Source organism: Hyaena hyaena, unplaced genomic scaffold, assembly GCF_003009895.1.
Source record: "Hyaena hyaena isolate Hyena2069 unplaced genomic scaffold, ASM300989v1 scaffold_38, whole genome shotgun sequence".
Taxonomy (NCBI): domain Eukaryota; kingdom Metazoa; phylum Chordata; class Mammalia; order Carnivora; family Hyaenidae; genus Hyaena; species Hyaena hyaena.
This window is the reverse complement of record NW_024080670.1, coordinates 4,229,112-4,249,299: the sequence shown is the minus strand read 5'-3', so window position 1 is coordinate 4,249,299 and position 20,188 is coordinate 4,229,112. Positions and strand designations below refer to the sequence as shown.

The following is a 20,188-nucleotide window of genomic DNA, read 5'->3' as shown; positions in this document are numbered from 1 at the left end:
TCGTCTGATGGGACTCGACCTTTTAGGGGACTGGCCTGAGGGCCCCTAAAATGCTAGTGCATGCCAGCTGGGCTGCCACAGGGGAGGCGTAGTAGAGGCTGATGTGGTTGGCATCTGGCACACTGCTGTGCCTCCAGCGAGTCCCCATCCATGGGCTGCACCAGGCCCGGGGCCATATCTCTTTCAGTCCCTGCTTTACCCTGTGTCCAGCACAGGGACAGTCTGGGAGGTGCCCAAGACACCCTCATTGAACAAACTGGGGTCTCCTGACCTGAGACCAGCCCCTCTCCAGCCCCCAAGCAGCCCGGCTTCCCTCGTCATCGATGCCACAGAGACAGACACATCGTCACCATTTATTGTTCAGCTCTCCCAGGTAGGCCAGTGCTAGGGCTGGGGGACTGGGCCTCTATGAGGAGCAGTTGGCCTGGGGGCCCACTGTGGCCACCCTAATGTGCCCTGAGGCGTGGTGGTAACCCTCGGGCCTGTTAGTCCCCCCTTAGGCTTTCCAGGTCCCGAAGTCCTTGTGGGGCCTGGGGCTGTGTCAGACCTGGGAAAGCCGCTCCGATGAGGAGGAGAACGTGTGGGCAAAGGTCACGTGATGCCTCAGAACCTGCCAAGTCCAACAGCAGCAGGTGACAAGAGGGAAAGTGAAACGAGAGTGGAACCCTGAGGAAAAGGAGACAGGAAGCCTGACAGTGAGGTGGGCCCAACCAGCATCTTTCAGGCCCTGAGGGAGCCTTCCAGGCTTCTCTCGTGGCTTCTGGAAGGCTGAGCAGGGGAGTAGCAGGCCTGTGTGGTCAGTCCTGAGCAGCTCCATCCCACAGGGAAGTCTGCAGGGCGGCCAGGCCTGAGGGGGCCCACGGCGCCTGGATGGGTCCCGTGTGTGCCCACCTTTGGAGGGGAGGCAGAGGAAGGGCTGGGAGCCTGAGCCCCACTGGGCCTTCACTGAGCCTTCTTGGCCGCTTTCTGGTTCTTCAGCATCACGTAGGTGATGAACACTCCTGGAACACACAGACCAGAAAGGCCAGGTGAGGTCTGGGCTCGGGGCTGCTGGGAGGCCAGGGCAGGGCGCAGCATGGCGGAGCGGCCCGCATGCGGGGCCAGGTACCTGCCCAACCACCCTCCGGGCCAGGATCACCTCCCTGGTCACTCGGCAAGCCACACGTCTACCCACGTGTTCGACAAACACCAGCAGAGTGCCCAGCGGGGGCAATTTGCCACGTTTAGGGTTTTAGGTTCCGCAGGGAACAAGACCCACTCAAATATGCATCCGCTCACCCAGTCAGCCACCTGTCCACCCACCCACCCGCCTAATCCACATCCCCCACCCACGCCACCATCCAGTCACCCAGGTGACTCATGCAAACTGCTCTCTTGAGCACCAACTCAGAGCCACAGTCTGTGCCGGGGGCTGAGGACATAATAATAATGATGAAGACACAGTTCCCGCCCCAAGGAAGCCCCCACACTAAACCTCAGGGGGAGATAGAGAGGGGTAGGAATATCACGGGCCAGTGGGTGACAAAGGGTGAGGGCTGACGAGGTGTGAGCAGAGAGATGACGGTGGCGGTGGAGGGGGCAGGAAAAAGGGACACACCCCACTGGGGCCATCCCATTTGGGATCAATGCACCTGAGGCACAGGGAAGGCCAGAGGGGCTATGACTGACAGCCCTGAAAGATGAACAGGAAAATCCCAGGGGGTAATTTTGGCTGGGCGGGGGGGGGGGGGGGGGGGGGGGGGGGGGGGGGGGGGGGTGGCATGCAGCAAGGAGCCTCAAGCAGGTGTACAGCGAGTGGCAAAGTCAGGAAGCATGTTTAGCGATGGGAGGGGGCTGTGGGAACTCCCAGACACCCTGCTCAGGGTGGAGGGAGTGATGACTTACCCACAAACAGGAGCAGCAGGAGGCCAGCGGCCAGCGGGATGGCGACAGCATAGGCTCGGGGCAGGAAGTACTTGTGGATGACATGCTGGCTGTCGATGAACGGCTGGTACCGAGGGCAGAGCTCTGATGAGCACTCCTCGCCTTGCCCAACCCTTCAAGCCCCCTCGCCTCTCCCCCCTCACCGCCTCCCCATCTCCTGGGCTGACCCCAGTCAATGCACTGGGATAGCACCTGCTTTGCTTTCAGATGACGGTGTTGGGGGTGTTTTGGTTTGTCTCCTTCATTTATTTATTGAATAGCTGTTCAGTGGGCACCTGCCTGGCGCCTGCCCTAAGTTGGTGCTGGGGACCTGGCAATGAACGGAAGACGAGGGACTTGCCTTAAGCCACTCACAGCCCAACACGGACAAAGGCACGTGAGGGGTTCTCACGTAGGCTCCAGGGACGCCTTTATGCACATCTCCCTCCAAAGTTCTGCAGGGTTCTGCCTTCCGGACACACTGCACTTCTTAAGCAGTAACCAACACATTTTCCAACAAGAGAAAAAAAAAAAATCCTAAAGGCGCTCACAAAAGCCGCTGGCAGTCATCATGCCCAGGAGCGAGCAAGATAACCGGAAAGACTAGAAAGCCAATCTAAGGGAAAAGCAAATCAGTAATAGGGGCGAACGGTGTAGTGGTCAAGGGCCTTAAGGGTAGCGGTTCTCGCTGAGCCTCGGCTTCCTCATCTATAAACTGCAGCAACCTCTAGCATCGGTCCTGATAGCGCTGTTCTGGGGGTTTCATGAGAGGAAGGAGGTAAAGCGCCTAGCACAGTGCCTGGCACACAGCAGCGTAAAGGATTCCAGGGGTCAGCTTCGAGATCCAGGGAGTGGAAGGTAAGACGAAGGGCGGGGGCAGCACACATACCAAGAGGATCACCCAGACGGTGTAGTAGGTGAAGATGATCAGGCTAACGGCGACGAGGCCGAGTCCCACCACCTGGTCTGTCCCCGTGGCCTGGAGAAAAGGAGGGCTCAACTGACGAAGTCACTCCCCCTTTAGGTGCACTACTGGCGGGGTGGCGTCACGATCACGCTCTCTGAGTTTCCCGTTCACTCAACAGACGTAGACAGGCCTGATGAGTATCGCTTTCCAGGCTGGGAGAGGGCCGGGCCGCGGGGTTTTCATTTCTACCACGGGCCGGCGGGAGAGCGAGCAATCCCGGCTTCGAGCGCCCAAGCCCTCCGCTCCGCGGCCGACCTCCCCTCCCCGCAGCCGCCTCCTGCCTCCTGCCCCCTGCCCTCGGGTCGGAACTCACCATCTCCCAGGCAATCCCACGCCGTAGCCACAAGCCCCAGCTAGCTCCGGATCCGGGCCCTTCTGGCTTTGAGCCGCGGGGCACGCCGGGAGTCGTAGTCTTTAAAAAGCGGGCCCGGGATACGTGTCCCAAGACAGGAGGGTGCCGCCTTCCCCTTGCATGTCGGGAAATGTAGTTTCCAAGGGCATTGTGGGACACGCTGTTCCCAGACTCTCTCTAGTGAATAGAATCGAGCGGTCGGGATCCACACTGGCTGGCACTCATGCCGTCAGTCCTGTCGAAAACGCCCCAGAAAAAAAAAGCTATCTCTAAATATCCCAGGATCCCAAACCCAGAGCGGGGATGACGTGGGAGGTCAGACGTCCCATTTTGCGGATGGGGGAAATGCGGCTCAGAGAAGGCAAAACTTGCAGATCACAACTGGAATCCGTGGTATAGCCGAGACCGGCACCCAGGGGCCCTATTTCCTAGTCCCGAGGCCCTAATTGTCGACAGCGGTGCAGAGAGAGCGTTCATTGCCCCACCTGAGGTGGGAGGAGCGGGGAGGGGGCGGGGGGGCGGCGGTACGCCCGCGTCCCCAGGGATGGGGAGGATTCTCATTGGCTGTGAGGGGAGCGCCCCCTTACGGCCGCCTGGCTTCCCAGGAGACCCTTTCAGGTGTCGGTCCTCTCATCACTGCAGGGGTGAGGTCAGGGCGATCCTCCGTTTCCTCACCATTTGCCTGTTGGTCTCCGCGTGTCCCTGCGGCCCAGGCAGCGGCACAGACGGGTCTTGGACTGGCCCCACATGCAGGTCCTTCCGCAGTCTGGAGCACTGATTTCCCACAGCGGTAGGGGCTGGCTGCTGCTCACCCACCGGGCCTCAGTGGGATGCCCCGCGTCCTAGGGAGGCCCCTTCACAGCTGGGCAGGGATTCCCTCGCCTGTGCTCCACAGCCCCAGGTGTGTCTCCGTGGTGACACTTGTCATTGAGTTTTAGTTAGCTCATTTACTTGTTGATCTGGCCTGTGGGTTCCCGGGGATGGAGTCTGTGGTCACTGCTGTGTCCCTGGTGCCCCGAATGAGGAGTGGGAGGATGGGCAGACTTGAAGAGATGTGCCTGAAGCTGGCATGGTTTGCTCCTGCTGGCAGCACGTCTCCTTGGGTCACCTGAGCCTGCCCCTATGGGGACTGCACTCTTCAGAGACCATAGATAGGAAGCACTCCTCTGGCCTACAGCCCAGGGACTTCCTTCTCCATCTCAGACAGACTCTGGGCTCAGCCAAGGGCCAACTTTTCCCTCCCAGGGTGTGCTGTGCAGAAGAGGAGGAGACTCAAAATCAGCCTCCAGGGTTTAAAGGGCCCATGAGTGGGTGTCAGCCCCAGAAGTGGTACAGAAGAGGTAATGTGCAGCAGGGAGGAGGCCCGACGGTCTGGTCTGGTCCCTTCTGGCGTGTCCACAGCCACAGAGGCTTCCTGCCACTTCTGAGCTAATTCAAGGCCAGGGTGACTTGCCTTTCTCAGAGCCTGACCAAGCTGCTGGCTCCTGTGTACCTTGAGTGTGGGGGGCAGGAAGTGAGCTGGCTCCTGTGTACCTTGAGTGTGGGGGGCAGGAAGTGAGGGACCTGGGCCTGGAGACAGTAGTGGCCTGGGGCTTGAGAGGAGTTGGGAACAAACTCAGTACCTCCCCATGTCAGGCTGCACACCCACTTTCTTCTTTCATCCACCAGCCCATTTACAGCTGAGGAAACTGAGGCACAGACCGTTATTTGTCCTCAGGCTGACTGCTGGGGAAGTCCAGTGGTTAGAACTTGTGCCCTGAGATCAAAGTTGCCACTTAGTAGGTGTGAGACTGGCAAGAAATTGCCCTCCTGGGCCTCAGTTTCCTCCCCGGGAATCCGGAGTAGTAAAGGTGCTAATTGTGACGACAACCAGGACGGGGGGACCCAGGCCACCTACATCATTCCCCCATTCCCAGATGTCAACCCACAGCTGGCTTTCTTCTGATGCTGACCACGCAGTGAAACAAACAAAACCCAACGTGCCATAACAAACAAAAATTGCGACATTTAATTTTTTCCCCCAACCAATACACGGACACTAGGTTGATTTCCCATCACGATGTGATTTTCTATAACAGAAGCCGGGAGACAGAGATACAAACACAGCCTTCTGAATAAGGGGTGGTGGTGGCGGCAACATTCTGTTAGAAAGGAGGGGAATTTAAAAAAAAAAAAAAGATACCCCTCCCCACCCCACCCCCCATTTCCCAGCTCAACCCTCTAAGAGAGAGGAGAACACGGCAGATCTCCATCCCCGCAGAGAACACCATGTGGTCAGTGTGGGGTGACCAGAAAAAAAAAGTAACCTAAAAATATGGCAGACTTTTATTTTCTTTAAATCTCCTAGTAAAAACGTTAAACTGTCTTTCAAGAAGATTCCAAACTGGCATTGCATAGACTGATTCCTTTCCAAAAATATCTCTAATATAGTCTTTCTCTCTCTATAGCATTTGCAGTCCAGGACCTGTGGGTGCCTGGCGGGAATTCGCTGAGCTTCACAGGACCAGACTGGAGAAAGGGCTCCAGGCCTCGGGCTCCGGCTAGTGCTAATTTGGATGTGGCCGAATTCTCAGTCCGATTACCCTGGCCCAGGCCTGGCATGGGAGGATGTGGCAGGCTCTGTCTACCTCTGGGGTGACTGTCAAGCCCAGACCTCGCCTTGAGTGGTGCTGGGCTTCCTGGTTTAGGGGGGGAGGTCCCAACAGCACCAGAGCTGGCTCTTTTATGCTTGAAGCCCAGAACTTTGAGCCAGAGCCCAAATACACTCGGACTGCGCTGCCCCACTGGGCGGAGGTGGTGCAGGCACAGAAGGGGCGGAGAGGGCTCTCTCATCTCCTGGGGGGTCACTTCATCTGGAGACTGCACAGAGCCAGCTCCCTTTTAAAGTGCCAGCTGCCGGTGGGGCAGGAAGGGACCCGCAGGGCTACCCGGAGCCCTCTCCGGCCAAAGTAAGTACTCTGCCGGGTCTCGGCAAGAGCCGCCTCACATTCAGCTTCTCAGAGTTAGGGGATTACAAACAAGGACAACAAATCCTAGAAATGTTCTCCTCCCAAGGCTGGGAGGTTCCAACTCTTGCCAGGAGCCCTCCCAGCCTGGGGAGGACCCCCACCGGCACCTGCACCCCACCAGGGAGAGAACCAGTATCCTGCCCCCCCGTGACCCCCCTCTGCCCCATCTAGATCCTGAGCCCTGCTGGGACCCAGCCAGCAGGGAGGGCAGAAAACAGAACCACCTCCCCTCACCTGGGGGAGGAGAAAATACCAAACTGTGAACTCAAAAACAAAAAAAACAAAAACAAAAACAAAAAAACAAAAACAAAAAAGAAAGGAAAAGAGGAAATGTTAAAAGAAAAAAGATATAGGATTAAGTCAACACCAGCCTGCTGGGTTCACACAAAATAAGTGAAATTTCAGAGTGGTGGGAAAGTCTGTCCAGGGACTGGCTGGAAGCCAGAACCCCCAATTTTCAAGCAAGTAAGGAAGACTGGGGAGGGGTGGGGTGCAGACAGCAGAGGTTTTAGCGAGGGGCAGGGGCAGGGCCAGACTGCTCCCCACCTCTCCTTCGCCCAGAGAGGGGGATGCTTCCAGAGGAGGGCTGAGGCTTTTCTGGCCAGGGAGCCAGCTCCAGGCCACTCCAGTCCCAGCCCACCTGCCTCTCAGCATCGGCCCCAGCCTGGGCCAGCTGACCCTGCAGGGACGGAGAGGGGGCTCTGCTTGCCAAGCCCAGCCCAGCTCAGCCCGACTCTCAACCTGCAAGGGTTTGGGAGACACCTTCCCTGGCTTCCTACAGGAAACCAGCTGCTCGGGATCCAGCCCCGAGCAGAGGTGAGCCACTATCGACGCTCAGACCTTTCTCGACGTGGGTGTCAGGCCTGAGCTGGAGCTACACTGGTTGGGGGGGGGGGGCAGTGCCACGTTCCAGCCGGGCCACTAGACACAGGCGCTGACTGCACAGCAGGCAGTGCCCAGGAATCCTTGCGAAGGGCTCGGGGGAAAGGCAGGCTAGGGCCAGGCGGGCTGTGCTGGAGACAAGCATGTGCAAAGTGCAGGCTGCCGGGGCAGCAGGAGAACATTCGTTGGGGGAGGGGGGTCTCAATGTGGAGTGTGGGTCTGAGGTCTCGGTTCCCAGGAGCAGGCCGCCAGCAGGTCCCCTAGGACCCAGGGAAGGGACGGCTGAAGCACTAAGCAGTCAGGGGGCCGCGGTGGCAGGATTCTGGGGGAGGACTGGCCTGCCCAAGGGCAAGGGGGGCGGTAGAGCAAGGCCCTGCCAGGGCACGGTGAGCCAATGCTCCTGGGGCGAGCAGGGACACAGGGCAAGAGGCCCCTCGGCCACAGGCATCGCCGCACGGAGGTGCCGCTGCGTGTCCTCACTGAGGGGCCCAACTGGTCTCCAGCGGGGCAGTCCTGGCCAGCTTGGTCTTGTCCACCTGCTTCGTGGGCCTGCGTGGCCTGCCCCCTAGTGGTTCAGAGGAGAATATTCACAGTGGTGCCCGGGGCCTGGCAGGCCAGGAAGGTCCCGGCATGGATGGGGGGACAGTGGAATGATGCTTTGGGGGCAGGAGTGGGGCTGGAGTGCACGGAGGAGGCACAGATGAGATGTGGCGCGGAAGGTGATCCGAAGCGGAAGGTCCCTCGTGGAATGATGCGGGCCTGGATGCCCGCGAAGGCAGGGCCCTTCTCCAGGTTGGACACCCGCTCCTCAATGGCTTTCAATTACGACAGGCTCGTAGACCCCAGAGGAGACCCTGTAGGGGAGGGGAGGGGAGGAACAGGTCAGCTTGTCCTTCTAGATGCTCTTCCATGGTAAGTACTCCACGAGCTGGCACTGTTAACTAACTGGCCCTGTTTCACAGAAGGGTAAACTGAGGCTCAGGAAAGCGGAGTCACTTGCCTAGGGCAACGCAGATGGTAAGTATCAGAGTCTGGGCTCTCAGAGCTGCTAGGGGCTGTGCCTGAGTCTCTCCTGAACACCAGCAGCTTACACTGAGGAGCCTGCTGCCCCCATCCTCATAGTGGCCCTGGCATGGAAAGACTCCACCCCACCCCATTTGACAGATGAAGAAACTGAGATGCAGAGGGATTATGAGGCTTACCAAGAAGACAGCAGGCAGTCAGGAAGCCTGGTTGGCTTTTTGTTCCCCGCTGAAGCCAGGCCCACCCACCCGCAGGGTCACGGACATTCAGGGCTTGGGGTGCGGCTCTGCTAGGACCTGGGTCCTCATTAAATTGGTTTCTCCCATCCTCAGTTTCCTCACTGTCACAGGGGGCTAGGGAGTGGTGTTCACAAACCTCCAAGGAGGCATCCTGTTTTCCTCTAGCCCACCTTACCCGGCACAGCCCAGGAAGCCACCAGGAAAGGCGGCTGCAATTCCAAGCCTCAGCCAGCAGGTGTCAGCATAGTGGCACCAGAGGGAAGGTGCCGGCCCCGGGGCAGCCCAGCCAGGTCTCCCCACACCCTGGAACCTAGATGTTAAATGTGCACTTTCCCATCTGGCCCACAGGAAGGGGGTAGGGCTTCAGTACAGCCCTGCACATGGGAATCTCCTCCACTCCTTCATTCAGTGAGCCAGTAAACATGCTACAAATAAATAAATGATCACAAGAAGGCCCTCTATAAACTGCAGAGTTGAAGCCCAAGTTCGGTCTTCCCACCCCGTCATATGTACACATCATGAAGGCACAGATGCGTGTTGCTCGCTGCTGCGTCCCCAGCTCCTGACTCAGTGCTTGCTGTGTGGCTGGTGCTCAATTAATACTTGTTCAATAAATAAAACGAGTCAGCATCATCGTTTTTAAGGTTCCCATATCCAGAAGGGAAAAGCAGAGTGCAAAATAAAGACAGATAAAGCCCCTGTTGTGTGCCACGCCCCGTGCCAGGCACTCTCCGAGGCCACCCTGGCAACCCTCAGAACCCACCCCAGCGTGTTGTCCCACCTGGGTGAGACGGTATGGTCCACACCATTTGACGGATAGGGAAACTGAGGTTCAGAGAAGCGACTGGTCTGAAGTCACAACGTGGTGATGAGAACTGGCATTCAATGCCAGGTCAGTGTCGCTTTCCCCATGTGCCCCACGGCCACCCTAGGGACCCATCCCCACACTATCACCCTTACCTGTTGGCCAGCTGGATGCCACTCAGCGTGGCGGAGCCGTCACGGCTCACGAACAGCCGGAGGTTGCTGTCTGTGGGGACACAGGGGAGGATGGAGGCTGAGAGGGGCAGGGGCAGCCGGGGGACCCCTGGAACAGGTGGTGCTGCCCCCAGGCCTCCCCGTGTGGGCAGCTCACCCTCAGTGTTGCTGCCGTCTGTAAAGTCTTGGCTCTGCATGATCTTCTCCACGATGTCGTCCGCGTCGATCCGAGTGTCATCCACCCAGGTCGGGTGACTCTCCACGGAGTCCTTCTTCCGCCTGGGGTGGGGCAGAGCAGGGCAGAGTCACAGCAGTCCGGCCAGGGACAGGCAGGAGGGCACCGGCAAGCCCCTGCAGCACCTAGGCCGCCCTCAGTGCACGCGAGAACGTACTGCCAGCTTGTTCTTCCGGCCCTCACCTGGGCCCCCACCTCGGCCACCAAGGCAGGCGCGATGACCTGGTTTTATGGACGCGGACCTGGACGCTCTGAGAGGTTACCTAATCTCTTAGCCTCCGAGAAGCTGCAGGCGCGTCAATGGGGGACCCGCTGCGCTAAGGCACACGTGACGGCACGTGCATGCCAGGCCCAGGCCATGCCCTTCGTGTACATCCTCTGGCTGAATCATCACCACCCAACCCTCTGAGGTGGGGGAGCCTGCTGTCCCCGTGTTCCAGGTAAAGCAGCAGAGGTTCAGGGTGCCCCCCGGGAGGGGTCCGCTCTCCAGGAGCACTGTGCTCACCGAAATGAGCGGTCAGACAGATGCGGAGGCCGAGGCGGCCGCGGCGGCTTCTCGGGGGGCCGGTGCTCCCGCTCCCCGCCCTCGGGGCCCTCCACGGTCATGCTGAGGCCGCCCGAAGCGCTGCTGCTGGTGGACGTGTTGCGGCGGTGCGTCAGGTCCGAGAGGCTGGAGGAGCGCGAGTGTTCTGTGCTGTAGCCTGGTGGGCGTTTGGGGAGGCTCGTTACTGGGGCGGCCAGGAGGGCGCAAGGCCGGGGGCGCGGGGCCAGGCGGGCACTCACCAGAGATCTTGGACTGCTGGCTGGCGTAGCTGGAGCTGCGGGAGTGACCAGAGTGGAACACGTCCTCGGGGCTGGACAGGTTCTGTTCGGCCTCCTCTGGCACCCCTGGGGGGCGGGGGGGACACAGGCTTACCAGCGGCGCCGGCCCCTGCTGTTCACACGCGTCCTCTCACTGAGTCAGGGTGGGGGGTGGCGCACTCAGTGTGTCCATTTAACAGACTGAAAAGCTGAGGTTCTGCTGCCGCCATGGTTCACCACTGGAGCCCAGATTTGTCCGTTGCACAAATATCTGTGGGGCCCTCCTCTGCACAGGGGACCCTACCGGGCGCCGTGAGGGGAGATGGTGCCACAGGCCAGCGGGAAGGGAGAATGTTGAATAATGACCCACAATTAACCACACTGACGTGTGTGTTACAGAACAGGGAGAGGTGTGGACGGGGGTCTGACCCAGTCTGGGCTCAGGGAAGGCTTCTCTGAGGAAAGGGCCTTAATGGGAGGCCTTCAGGAAGCACGGGAGGGAACAAGCCACATAAGGCATCAGGGAAAGAACCTTCCACACATAGGAACAGCAGAAGCAAAGGCCTCGGAAGCTTAAATGAGCGAAAGTCAGCAGAGCCAGAGTGGGAGGAATAAGGGAATGGGGGGTGGCTGACAGTCCTGTCACAGGTCACCCGTAAGCCCAAATTCAGAAACAAACTTTCTGGCATTCGCCAGCAGGAGGCACCAGGGGCCCAGGTGGGACCCACTCAGGGCTCAGCAAGGGCCTGCCCACCAGTTCTGGTCTTAGGAAGGAAGGACTCATCTCGTCTAGCCTCTCCTCAGAGAACAGCACTCCAGGCCACAGGCTAGACCCCAGGCCTGCCGGCATCCCCGCCCAAAGCCACAGGGCTTCTCAAAACAGGTGGTCTGCAGATGGGGGGTGGGGGGGCCAGGGGGGGCGGTGCTGTAGGAGGAGATGGGCAGAAAACCAGCTAGAGGGGTGCGGGGGCTCAAACCCCACCCTGCCTGGAAAAGGCACCATCTATACTGGGGTGGCCTGGTCCCGCCCCCCACACTCTGCCACCCCTGAAGCTGCGAGAGCGATGGTGCTGGGAAGCCCTTATTTCTGCGAGCAGTCTCCAGGCTGAGGCAGGCTTTCAGCTCCAGGCCTTACCTGACTGAGCCTACAGGAAAAAAGGGGGTGGAAGAAACCCGGCCCTTGAGGTCAGGGCCCTCTCTGCTCCCAGCCACCCCGGGGGCAGAATCACTCCGCAAACATCCGCTGGGCTGCTGGAGGCCCAGCCGCCCTCTCTAATTGCTCTCGTGGGGCAAGTTAGGGCGGCGCGTGCTCCGGGCTCACCCCCTGGACGGGGTATGGCGGCCAAGGCTTGCCCTCACGGGCCCCGCTTCACCAATTGCAGCACGAGACACGGGGTGGCGGGGAGGCTGGAGCCCCCTCTCCTGTGGCCCCACCCCCTAATCGCCATGCTGTCTCCTCTGCGGATTCAGGCGTCCGCAGTTTTTATGGCGTTCGTGATAACGGTAATTTGACAGAAACCCAGTGCTGGGAAATGGAGTACATACGTGTGCCAGGCAAGGCACACGTGTGTGCTCGGCCAATCTCCAAAGCAAGCCGGGACGCGATCACTATCACATTAGGGGAGGACGCAGGGGCCGGAGAGGCAGAGCGGCCAGTGCAGGTCAGCAGCAAGCAGGAGAGCCAAGCTCAGGGCACACCCCTCTGCCAGGGGCGCTGCCCGCAACCCACCCCTCAGATCCGGCTCCAAAGCCAGCTCCTCGGAGAGCCCTCCCTGATTGTTCCCAGGCAGATACAGCCAGTGCCTGTCACGGCTCTTGTCACACCTGAAGGTGACCTGGGCTTACTTCTTGTCTGACTGGCTTCTGTCTCTCCTGCGAGACGGGGCCCCGAGGCCAGGACACTGCTCTGATGCTGGGGCCCCGCACAGAGCCCGGCATGCGGGAAGGGTTCAGACATTGGCCCACATGACCTGCTGTAAACGCCATCCCAACGCCTCTGTCTTTTCAGCAAACGCCCCCCTTGGGACTTGGGGAGACTCAGCTGAGCCTTGGGCCCCGGGAGTGGGGGGAAGCAGGGCAGGTGGAGAAGGGTACCTGAGCTGAGGATGGTGGGCCTCGCCTTGGGGGGCCGGGATCCCGTTAGGGAGTTGGTGCCGCTGCCGCCGCTGCCGGTCCCACCACCCTTGCGCGTCAGCTGCAGGGAGGAGTCCTGGCCCGGGATGGAGATGGACTTGGCGGTGGACGGCGGCCTGAGGAGGGCAGATGGCTGTGACTGGGCTGGCGCACGCTCTGGGTCAGACAAAGTCCCCAGAGCCCAGAGGCGGGAAGGGTCCCTGCGTGGCCCCCCGCAGCCCGTGCCCACACTCACGTCTTAAAGCAGGGGTCTCCGGAGAGCAGGAGCATTCCGATGGTGACCTGCACAGAGGGCGAGGTCAGCCACACCACACCTGCCCCCAGCCCAGGAGCCTCCCCGTGGCCCACCTGCTCCAGCTTCAGATAGGCTGGCCTCCGATACTGCCTCTCCCCCTTACTGGCCCTGGTGAAGCCATTGAGCAGCACCGAGTCCCCGCTTCCTTGGGTGGCGGGCAGAACCGATTGTGACACCTGTTTCCTGAGATGGCCGAGAGGACTCGGGGAGGCGAGGCCTGGCACACAGTGAGCGCCAGCTGGGAAAGTTAGCTACCGTTTCTCCAAAACTGTGCCGAGGAGGGGGCCGCAGTCCCTCTCCAGCCTCACGGCCTGCTCACGGCCTTGGAGTGGGTGAGGGCACACTCCGCATGGCAGGCAGGCAGGCAGGGGGAGGCTCACGAAGCCCACCTGGTGTGGGGGTTCACCAGGCACAACACGGTGAGTGGGAGTGGGAGATGGGGTGCCCAGAGAGTCAAACCCGGAGGGCGGGGGCTGGGTGAAAGTGTGTTGAGTAAAAGAAAGCAAGAAGCCATCAGAAATTCAGCATCACCCACCAGGGCAGAGATCAATGCCCCAAACAAGGCAAGGCTGGGGCCCCCGAGTCCGGGCTGAGATAAAGCGACAGGGAGAGGGTGATGGGGTAGAGAATGGGTGCTCACAGCCCAGTGCCAACACTGACAAAAATGGAGATCGTTAGGCTGAGACTTTTGTTGTTGTTGTTAAGTAAGCTGTATACCCAACGTGGGGCTCGAATTCATGACCCAGAGAGCATGAGTCACGTGCTCTAAGACTGAGCCAGCCAGGAGCCCCCTGAGACTTTCTTTTTAATGAATTATTTCATCTGGCCTACAAAGTAGGTGATGGCCCCAGGCTGCAGACGAGGGAGGCAGGACTCAGACACAGACTCAAGGGAAGTAAGGGCCCAAAGCCCTGCAAACAGGATGTGAGGAAGCTGGCTTTGCAGCCACCTGCACCCCCTTGGGGACCCCTGATTTGCCTGAGGGTGCACAGGGCCACTGGGGCGAGACCGAAAGGTCCCTGTTCCCACCACGACTGGCCTGGACCTTTCTGGGTACCGCTGGTTGTCTCTGCAAAGGGCCTAGGGACTGCAGTGCCCCAGTCCTCCACCTCTGCCTGGCTCTGCTTCAAGTACAACACACTCCCACTGGGTCAGCTCACAGAGGTGTGGTTGGGACAAGTCTGTTTTCTCAGTTGGGTGGAAGGGTGTGGGGAAGAGGAAGAGAGACGTGGTGGCCGAGGCGGGTGCCCAGGTAGCTCTGTCCTGAGAGGCCAGAGGGCTGGCTGCTGGGAGGGAGGGAGCTGCCTCGGCCACCAGAAATGTGCCCCTGGCTGGGCTCTTGGAGCGGCCGCGCTTGGTGTGCCAGGCTCAAGGGATGGCGGGTTCTCCCCGCACACTGCCCCTCCACCGCAAGGTCAGGCGGTCTCGTGTCACATGGGGCAATGGCTGGGAGCCGGACCATGGAACCAAACAGCTGGGGGCCAAGCGTCAGCTCTGCCTGTGACCCCAGGCAAATGAGCTGGCATCTACAACCCCGTCCTATGCAAAACCGGGACCAAACCAGACACCACACCCGATGGGGCTGTCGTCAGGTGTCATGAGATGCAAGGTGGCAAACACCGGGGGATGCTCATCTCACTGAAAGTGCTCAACCCACCCCTAACAAGACTGCTGGGCTCCACCCGTACGCCCAAGTAAAGACGGGGAAACTGAGGCCAGTGGCAGAGCCAGGCTTCTGAGGGTGGTTTTCTGACCCAGGGTCTGGGATGGGAATCTGTATTTGTAACAACCCCCCAGGGGACTCTGATGAGGAGCAGGTCTGCCCGGGCTCCTCTGGGGGTGGGGCCCCGGTACCTTGAGGATGGAGTTGTCCTGACGAGTGTTCTTCGTGTCATACCCCTCCAGCAGGCAGCAGCGCACTGTGGAGCCCGAGCCTGCGAACTCGGCCAGGTTCAAGTCGGCGAAGCCCAGCTGGGAGGGACAGAGGAGAGTGTGGGAAGCCGCAGGGGGTGTGGGCGCAGGGCAGGCGGCACAAGGGTTAACTTGTCAAGGTTAGGGGGGCAGGCAGATCCCCCAGACCCGCCCCACAGCCCAGACTGAGTGTTGCATAATGGCACCGAAGGACAGAGGCTGGTCTGGAGCTCACATCCCTGAGCTGCACAAAGCGCCCTTTGTGCCACGTCCCAGAGTGCACTGGGGCAGCGCCTGAGATGAAAGGACATTGTTGCCTGTGACACAGAGGCATTGTTCCCTGGGAAACAAGGCTGTGCTGTGGGAGCCGCGGGGCCAGCACGCAGCGGGGAGGGAAGGCCCGTGGGAACTTGGCATGGGGGGGTGGGCAGGCAGGAGTCCCTCACGGAGGTTGGAGTGGGGGCTGGTGGGAACACCTGGCTGTTCTGGGGTGCAGAGAGGGGCACCGGGGACACAGAGGGAAGTGGGAGAACACTTGAGAACAAAGTGTAGAAGCTACGAGAGCCTTCGATAGCGGGCAGGAAACTGAGTTAAGGCAGGGGTGGGGGGGTGCTGAGATTAAGGACTTTGGGGACAACCACACCAACAAGTGGCATTTACTGACCACCTGCTGCATGCAAGTCTCTACTACCGAGTTTAGGGGCACATATGCCAGAATCCGATTCAGTGGGTTCACATCCTAGCCCTGCCATCAAGTCCTAGGGACCCCCAGTGGGCAGAGGAGGAAACTAAGGTTCTGGGTAAGTGACTTGCCTAGGGCCCCACAGAGCCTAACCAGCAGAGCCAGGCCCGAGGCCAGGCCCCCCTACCAGCACCAAGTCTAGCTGCCCCGCTGGGCCCCAGCTTCCTTCCCCAGAGAATGGAGCAGGGCCTGTTGAGGGCATTTGGTTACGGGACAGGAGGGAAGGGCCTGCAGGTCTGACACGTGCCAGGCACCTGCTAAGTGCCTGTCGGGTGGAGGTGGGCTGCCACAGCCGGCCGCCGGTAGTTCCTTCTGGGCAGCTGTCCTTGCCCGTGAGAATTAACGGGAGGAGAAATTTCCACTACGGGGGCACCTTCCACAGCCCAGTTCTAGCCAGCCTGCCCTCCGTTTCTGCAGATGGCCACACGCGCCCAGGCCAGGGCAGAGTGCACGGCCCAGAACGATGAGCTTCCTGAGCTCCGGTCAGTGGGAAGGGCCACGCCTTCCACGCAGGGCGAGGTGAGGCAAAGGCATTTCCTCTCCGGACTGAGCCCACCCCCTGCTACCAGGCCACCTCCCAGGGGCTACGGAGGGTGGGCTGTGAGTCCCCCACCAAGAAGTGGTCTAGGGCAAAGCAGGTTTATTCGAAGCCAGGGGTGACCCTTCCAGAGCCGCCTTCTCCCACTTTTCCCAGTGGGTGTCGTGCAAACGGCAACACAGATGTGCAAGAGCGGGGGCTGGCGGGGCACCAAGCACCCAGCCGTACAAGGGGACGCCGTCTCTGTTAGACGCAAGAGGAATCTGTGAGGACGTGACAGCAAGCCCACGGAGTACCGGCAAGCGGGAGCCACGCTGTAGAACATGTTTAGAACAAGTCCCTTTTGTGTATCTAAAGACCCTCTTGTCTGCATGTACACAAGTACACGTACGGGGAGCTCATTTTACACTCCTCTAAACCACACACGCGGACGTTTTATTCGCTGCTCTGCGAGTCTGTTTCCTAACTTTCCTTTTCTTGAGCAGTCTGGAGGGACCTTACCGGAGCCAAGGGTGGGATCTGGGGAGGAAGGGGGTGGAAACCGCCTTCTCACTCTGAACTTCTGTGCCATTTGTGTTGCAACAAGCACCTGGGTCCCTTATATTAAGGGCAAAGACGATCAATAAAGACATTTCCAAAAAATAACACATCTCATGCAGAGCTGAGGGTCTCCAGTTTGGGGCAGAGAAGGGACTGGAAGTTCTCCTGGGAGCCTGTCTCAGGCCCATTCCGCCCCACTAACCCTTCACAGCCCCACTCACCTTGGAATAAGCCTTCCCGCCTTTCAGCTCCTGCACAGAGAGACAGACACACAAGCAGCGTAACCAGGGAATCCAAGGGACCTCGGGTGTCTCCCCAGGGGCCTCCCCACCCCACATCGAACCTGACTGCTGGGGGGAAAGACTAGCCAAGGGGCAGAGCGACTCACTCCATGCTCTCTCGAGGGGACAGGTCAGGGGACGGGCCTAAAGCCACTGGACCGGACCGTTGGCCTCCTCCCCCCCCCTCCCCCCAGCTTTGGCCTTGGGCCCGCAGCCCCGGCCCCAGCCCTGGAGCCCAGCCAGAGCCCAGCCTCACCTTGCGCACCGACACACGGAAGATGCAGGGGTCCAGCAGGCCGGTGGCCGGGTTGGCACTCATCTTACACACGAAGGTGAACCTCTTCCGCCACCGCACGCAGTTCTCCCGCACCTCCTCCCTGCAGGGCAGGCAGACAGGTGAACACAAGCAGGCAGGTCAGGACAGGTATCAGGGACAGGGCTGGTCTTTAGGGAGGAGAGGGAGGAGGGGAGCTCTCGCTTTTTACTTTGTATCACAGAGTGGCTGTGTTTTCCTAATGAGAACATGCCTGTTGTACGTGTTGCAAAAACAAAAATAAGTGATAAAAAGTGAAAAAAAAACAAGGTAGGGGTGAGGTCAGGCTGCAGGCAGCCACTCCTTGCCCCTGCTCCCAGTGCTGCTCTCTCCCCTTGTTCTGTGGCCCCTTCCTCTGCCATTACCTCCCACCACCCCGACCCTCACAACAATCTTCCCCAGCAGATGAAAAGCAAGGTCAACTGCCCAGCACCGCCCAGTCAGCAACCAGTTGGCCTGCGGAGACCGTTTCTTTGCCACTAACAACAACGATGATAGTAATAATGGAGACGTCTAACGCTCGGATCGTACTTCCCATGTGCCGGGCAGGCCTCACGGCACTCTAGTGGGGCTGCTCCCAGGGCCAGAGACCCGCCATCACACCCGCCCTTTCCAGCCCTTCCAGCGGTGTCTGGGACAGGTACTACCCTCAGCCCAATCCCACATTCACAGACACCGGAGCTCAGGGGGTGGGGGGAGGTGGTGGGGGAGCTAGCACTCTGGCCGGAGGCCCACCGCAGGGACAGAAAAACAGGGACTTGACCTTGAGCGGGGGGCCCCAGGGGCTGCATGCTTCGTTCTCACCATACTGGCCTGAGACACCAACTTGGGGTCCCCAGCTTCCCTGACACTAATGGGGTGGGGGAGGCTGGTCTTCCAGGGCACGCTCCCCCTGCTCCTGGGGAGTATCACACACCGAAAACCTCAACACGCCCTCAACAGAGAAATGCTTGGTGCCCTGGGAGCTCCCCCAGCGTCTCCCGGCCGCTTGGCGGGATCTGGGGCGGCCTGCATGGCTCCCCCAGCCCCCCACAGCCTGCCTGGCAGAGCCTGTGCTCAGGAAGGGGTGGCCACGGAAGGGAAGGGACGGTGTGAGAGACATTACCTCCTGCTTCATCATCCCATCTAACAGGAACAGCCACGTGGACAGATGAGGAAGTGACTGCCCCCCCATCCCCCCGGGGGACCTGAGGATCACAGGTTAACCACCAGACTGGGGCCTGAGGGTGGAGGGTCGGAGGGTCATCTGCACATGGGCATGTTCGCTGCTCACATGAGTAGACAGTAGGCTTCGTGCCACCCCCTCTATAGTTGAGGGCACTGGGGCCCCAAGAGACTCTACCCCGGATCACATCCACAGAGACCAACAGGCAGGATTTGAACCCAGGACTGTCTGACTGCAAAGCATTCGGCCATTACCTTGGTTCACAGGCCACAGAGCCGGGGGAGGGCTGGCAGCGCACCAGGGTTCGGGGGCCAGCAGTCCCTTGCCATGTACCCGAGACCCCACCCATGTCTCCGAGTGGCAAGTACGAGTCAGGCGCTGAGCCCGAGGTGGACTTTATGCACAGACCGACAATGACAGTTACCCGGTGACGACTCAGTGTCGCCAGGAGAGGGTGGAGGGAAAGGGTGAGTCAGGGTAGACAACTGGCTGCGGGGGGGTGGGGGTGACGTTCAAGCTCAGACAGGACTGACGAGGGGGGAGTAGCCCGTGGGGGACATAGTTCCAGGCAGAGGAAACAGCATGAGTGAGGAACAAACATACTTTGGTTTCCGTGGCTATGAAAACCCCTGCGCCGAACCTCTCAGGAGCCCCCTCCTGACTCTACATCCTGTCAGGGCCGTGACAAGGGACAACAGGGCTTGGGTCAGGCAGACCTGGGCTCACAGTCCTCAGATGACTGAGTGACTCAGCCAGGGCTCAGCTCTCCACACTCGTGGGTAAAAGAGGCACACCGCCCACTCACTTGGGGGCACCAGAGAGCATCAGCGGGACCCTCAAAGGGCGGGGCTGGGGAGGTCCATGAGACCTGTCTCGTCTGATGAAGACAATGGGGATCGAGAGGGACTGTCACCAACATGCTCTGACTTTGTGAGGAAGGTGAGCTCCAGCAACTCCCTGCTGCCCCAGTCCTGGTACAAACAGAAAAGCTTAGGGCTAGACGCGACGGAGAGGAAGGAGGGTGCCAAACCCGCAGCAGACATGGCAGGGACCTTCCAGAAGCAGGTGCCACGTGGGGAGCAGGAGCCCTGGGCTGGGGAGCATCCCTGCCCCAACCATGCCGGTTCCACTCATTCATCCAAACACATGCCAGTCCCCGTCCTACACACCGGGACCACAGCAGTGACCAAACACTGCAATGGGACAAGAACGAGGTCAGGCAAACCACAAAGAGAAATGATAGTGGATGGGGGAAGAACTAGAATTCTCTTCTTAAAAAAAAATTTTTTTTAATGTTTTATTTATTTCTGAGAGAGAGAGAGACAGCGTGAGCAGGGGGAGGTCAGAGAGAGAGGGAGACACAGAATCCAAAGCAGGCTCCAGGCTCTGAGCTGTCAGCACAGAGCCTAATGAGGGACTCGAACCCACAAGCCATGAGATCATGACCTGAGCTGAAGTCGGACACCCAACCAACTGCGCCACCCAGGCGCCCCTAGAATTCTCTTTATTGGCAGGTAATTTGAGCTTGTATGTAGAAAATCACAAAGAGAATCTGCTAAAAACCATCCGAATACAAGAGTTTATTAGCAAGGTTTCAGGATCCAAGATCAATAAACAGAAATCAATTATTTCTACACACTAGTGAACACCCACAATGAAATGAAGGAAATAATTCCATTTATAGTAGAGCCAAAAAGAACACAATAAATACAATCAAATTTCACAAAAGAAGTGCAAAATATATACTCTGAAAACTACAAAACATGATTGAAAGTAATTCAAGAAGATCTAAATTAATGGAGACACACCCCACAGTCGTGTTTCAAAAGATCTAATGTTGGTATGACAATACTCACAAACTGATCTAAAAATTTAACACAATC

General features: G+C 59.3%; 2 protein-coding genes across 3 annotated transcripts in view; both read right to left on the bottom strand.

Annotated features, from left to right (window-relative positions):
* Window positions 1-445: 445 nt before the first annotated feature.
* On the bottom strand, window positions 446-3,349 carry DPM2 (dolichyl-phosphate mannosyltransferase subunit 2, regulatory). Of its 2 annotated transcripts, XR_005527914.1 has the most exons (5): window positions 3,183-3,349; window positions 2,792-2,881; window positions 1,885-1,987; window positions 892-1,001; window positions 446-666 (listed from the first exon to the last, which is right to left on the bottom strand). XR_005527914.1 is itself a non-coding variant. In XM_039229433.1 (4 exons), the coding sequence occupies exons 1-4, from the start codon at window positions 3,183-3,185 to the stop codon at window positions 943-945; spliced, it is 255 nt and encodes an 84-aa protein (XP_039085364.1). In that variant the 5' UTR covers window positions 3,186-3,349; the 3' UTR covers window positions 446-942. The 2 variants fall into 2 exon arrangements, 1 of the variants encoding a protein (XP_039085364.1); XM_039229433.1 differs by having other exon boundaries at window positions 446-1,001.
* A 1,852-nt stretch (window positions 3,350-5,201) lies between these two features.
* FAM102A (family with sequence similarity 102 member A) overlaps window positions 5,202-20,188 on the bottom strand; it is a 35,088-nt gene continuing 20,101 nt past the window's right edge. The window contains exons 2-11 of the mRNA XM_039229530.1: window positions 17,084-17,204; window positions 16,768-16,797; window positions 14,670-14,786; window positions 12,756-12,802; window positions 12,482-12,636; window positions 10,370-10,474; window positions 10,092-10,287; window positions 9,509-9,630; window positions 9,334-9,403; window positions 5,202-7,965 (exon numbers count right to left, since the gene is read on the bottom strand). Coding sequence (XP_039085461.1) covers window positions 7,920-7,965; window positions 9,334-9,403; window positions 9,509-9,630; window positions 10,092-10,287; window positions 10,370-10,474; window positions 12,482-12,636; window positions 12,756-12,802; window positions 14,670-14,786; window positions 16,768-16,797; window positions 17,084-17,204 — 1,009 coding nt within the window. The 3' untranslated portion in view covers window positions 5,202-7,919. The remainder of the gene's footprint in view (window positions 7,966-9,333; window positions 9,404-9,508; window positions 9,631-10,091; window positions 10,288-10,369; window positions 10,475-12,481; window positions 12,637-12,755; window positions 12,803-14,669; window positions 14,787-16,767; window positions 16,798-17,083; window positions 17,205-20,188) is intronic.

Bases quoted from the DNA above. Each gene is read 5' to 3' on its own strand.
- DPM2 (XM_039229433.1), bottom strand. The intron at 1,988-2,791 runs GTATGTGTGCTG...CCTCGGTACCAG, and splicing joins CCGTCTGGGTGATCCTCTTG to CCGTTCATCGACAGCCAGCA. The intron at 1,002-1,884 runs GTAAGTCATCAC...TGTGTGTTCCAG, and splicing joins CCTGCTGCTCCTGTTTGTGG to GAGTGTTCATCACCTACGTG.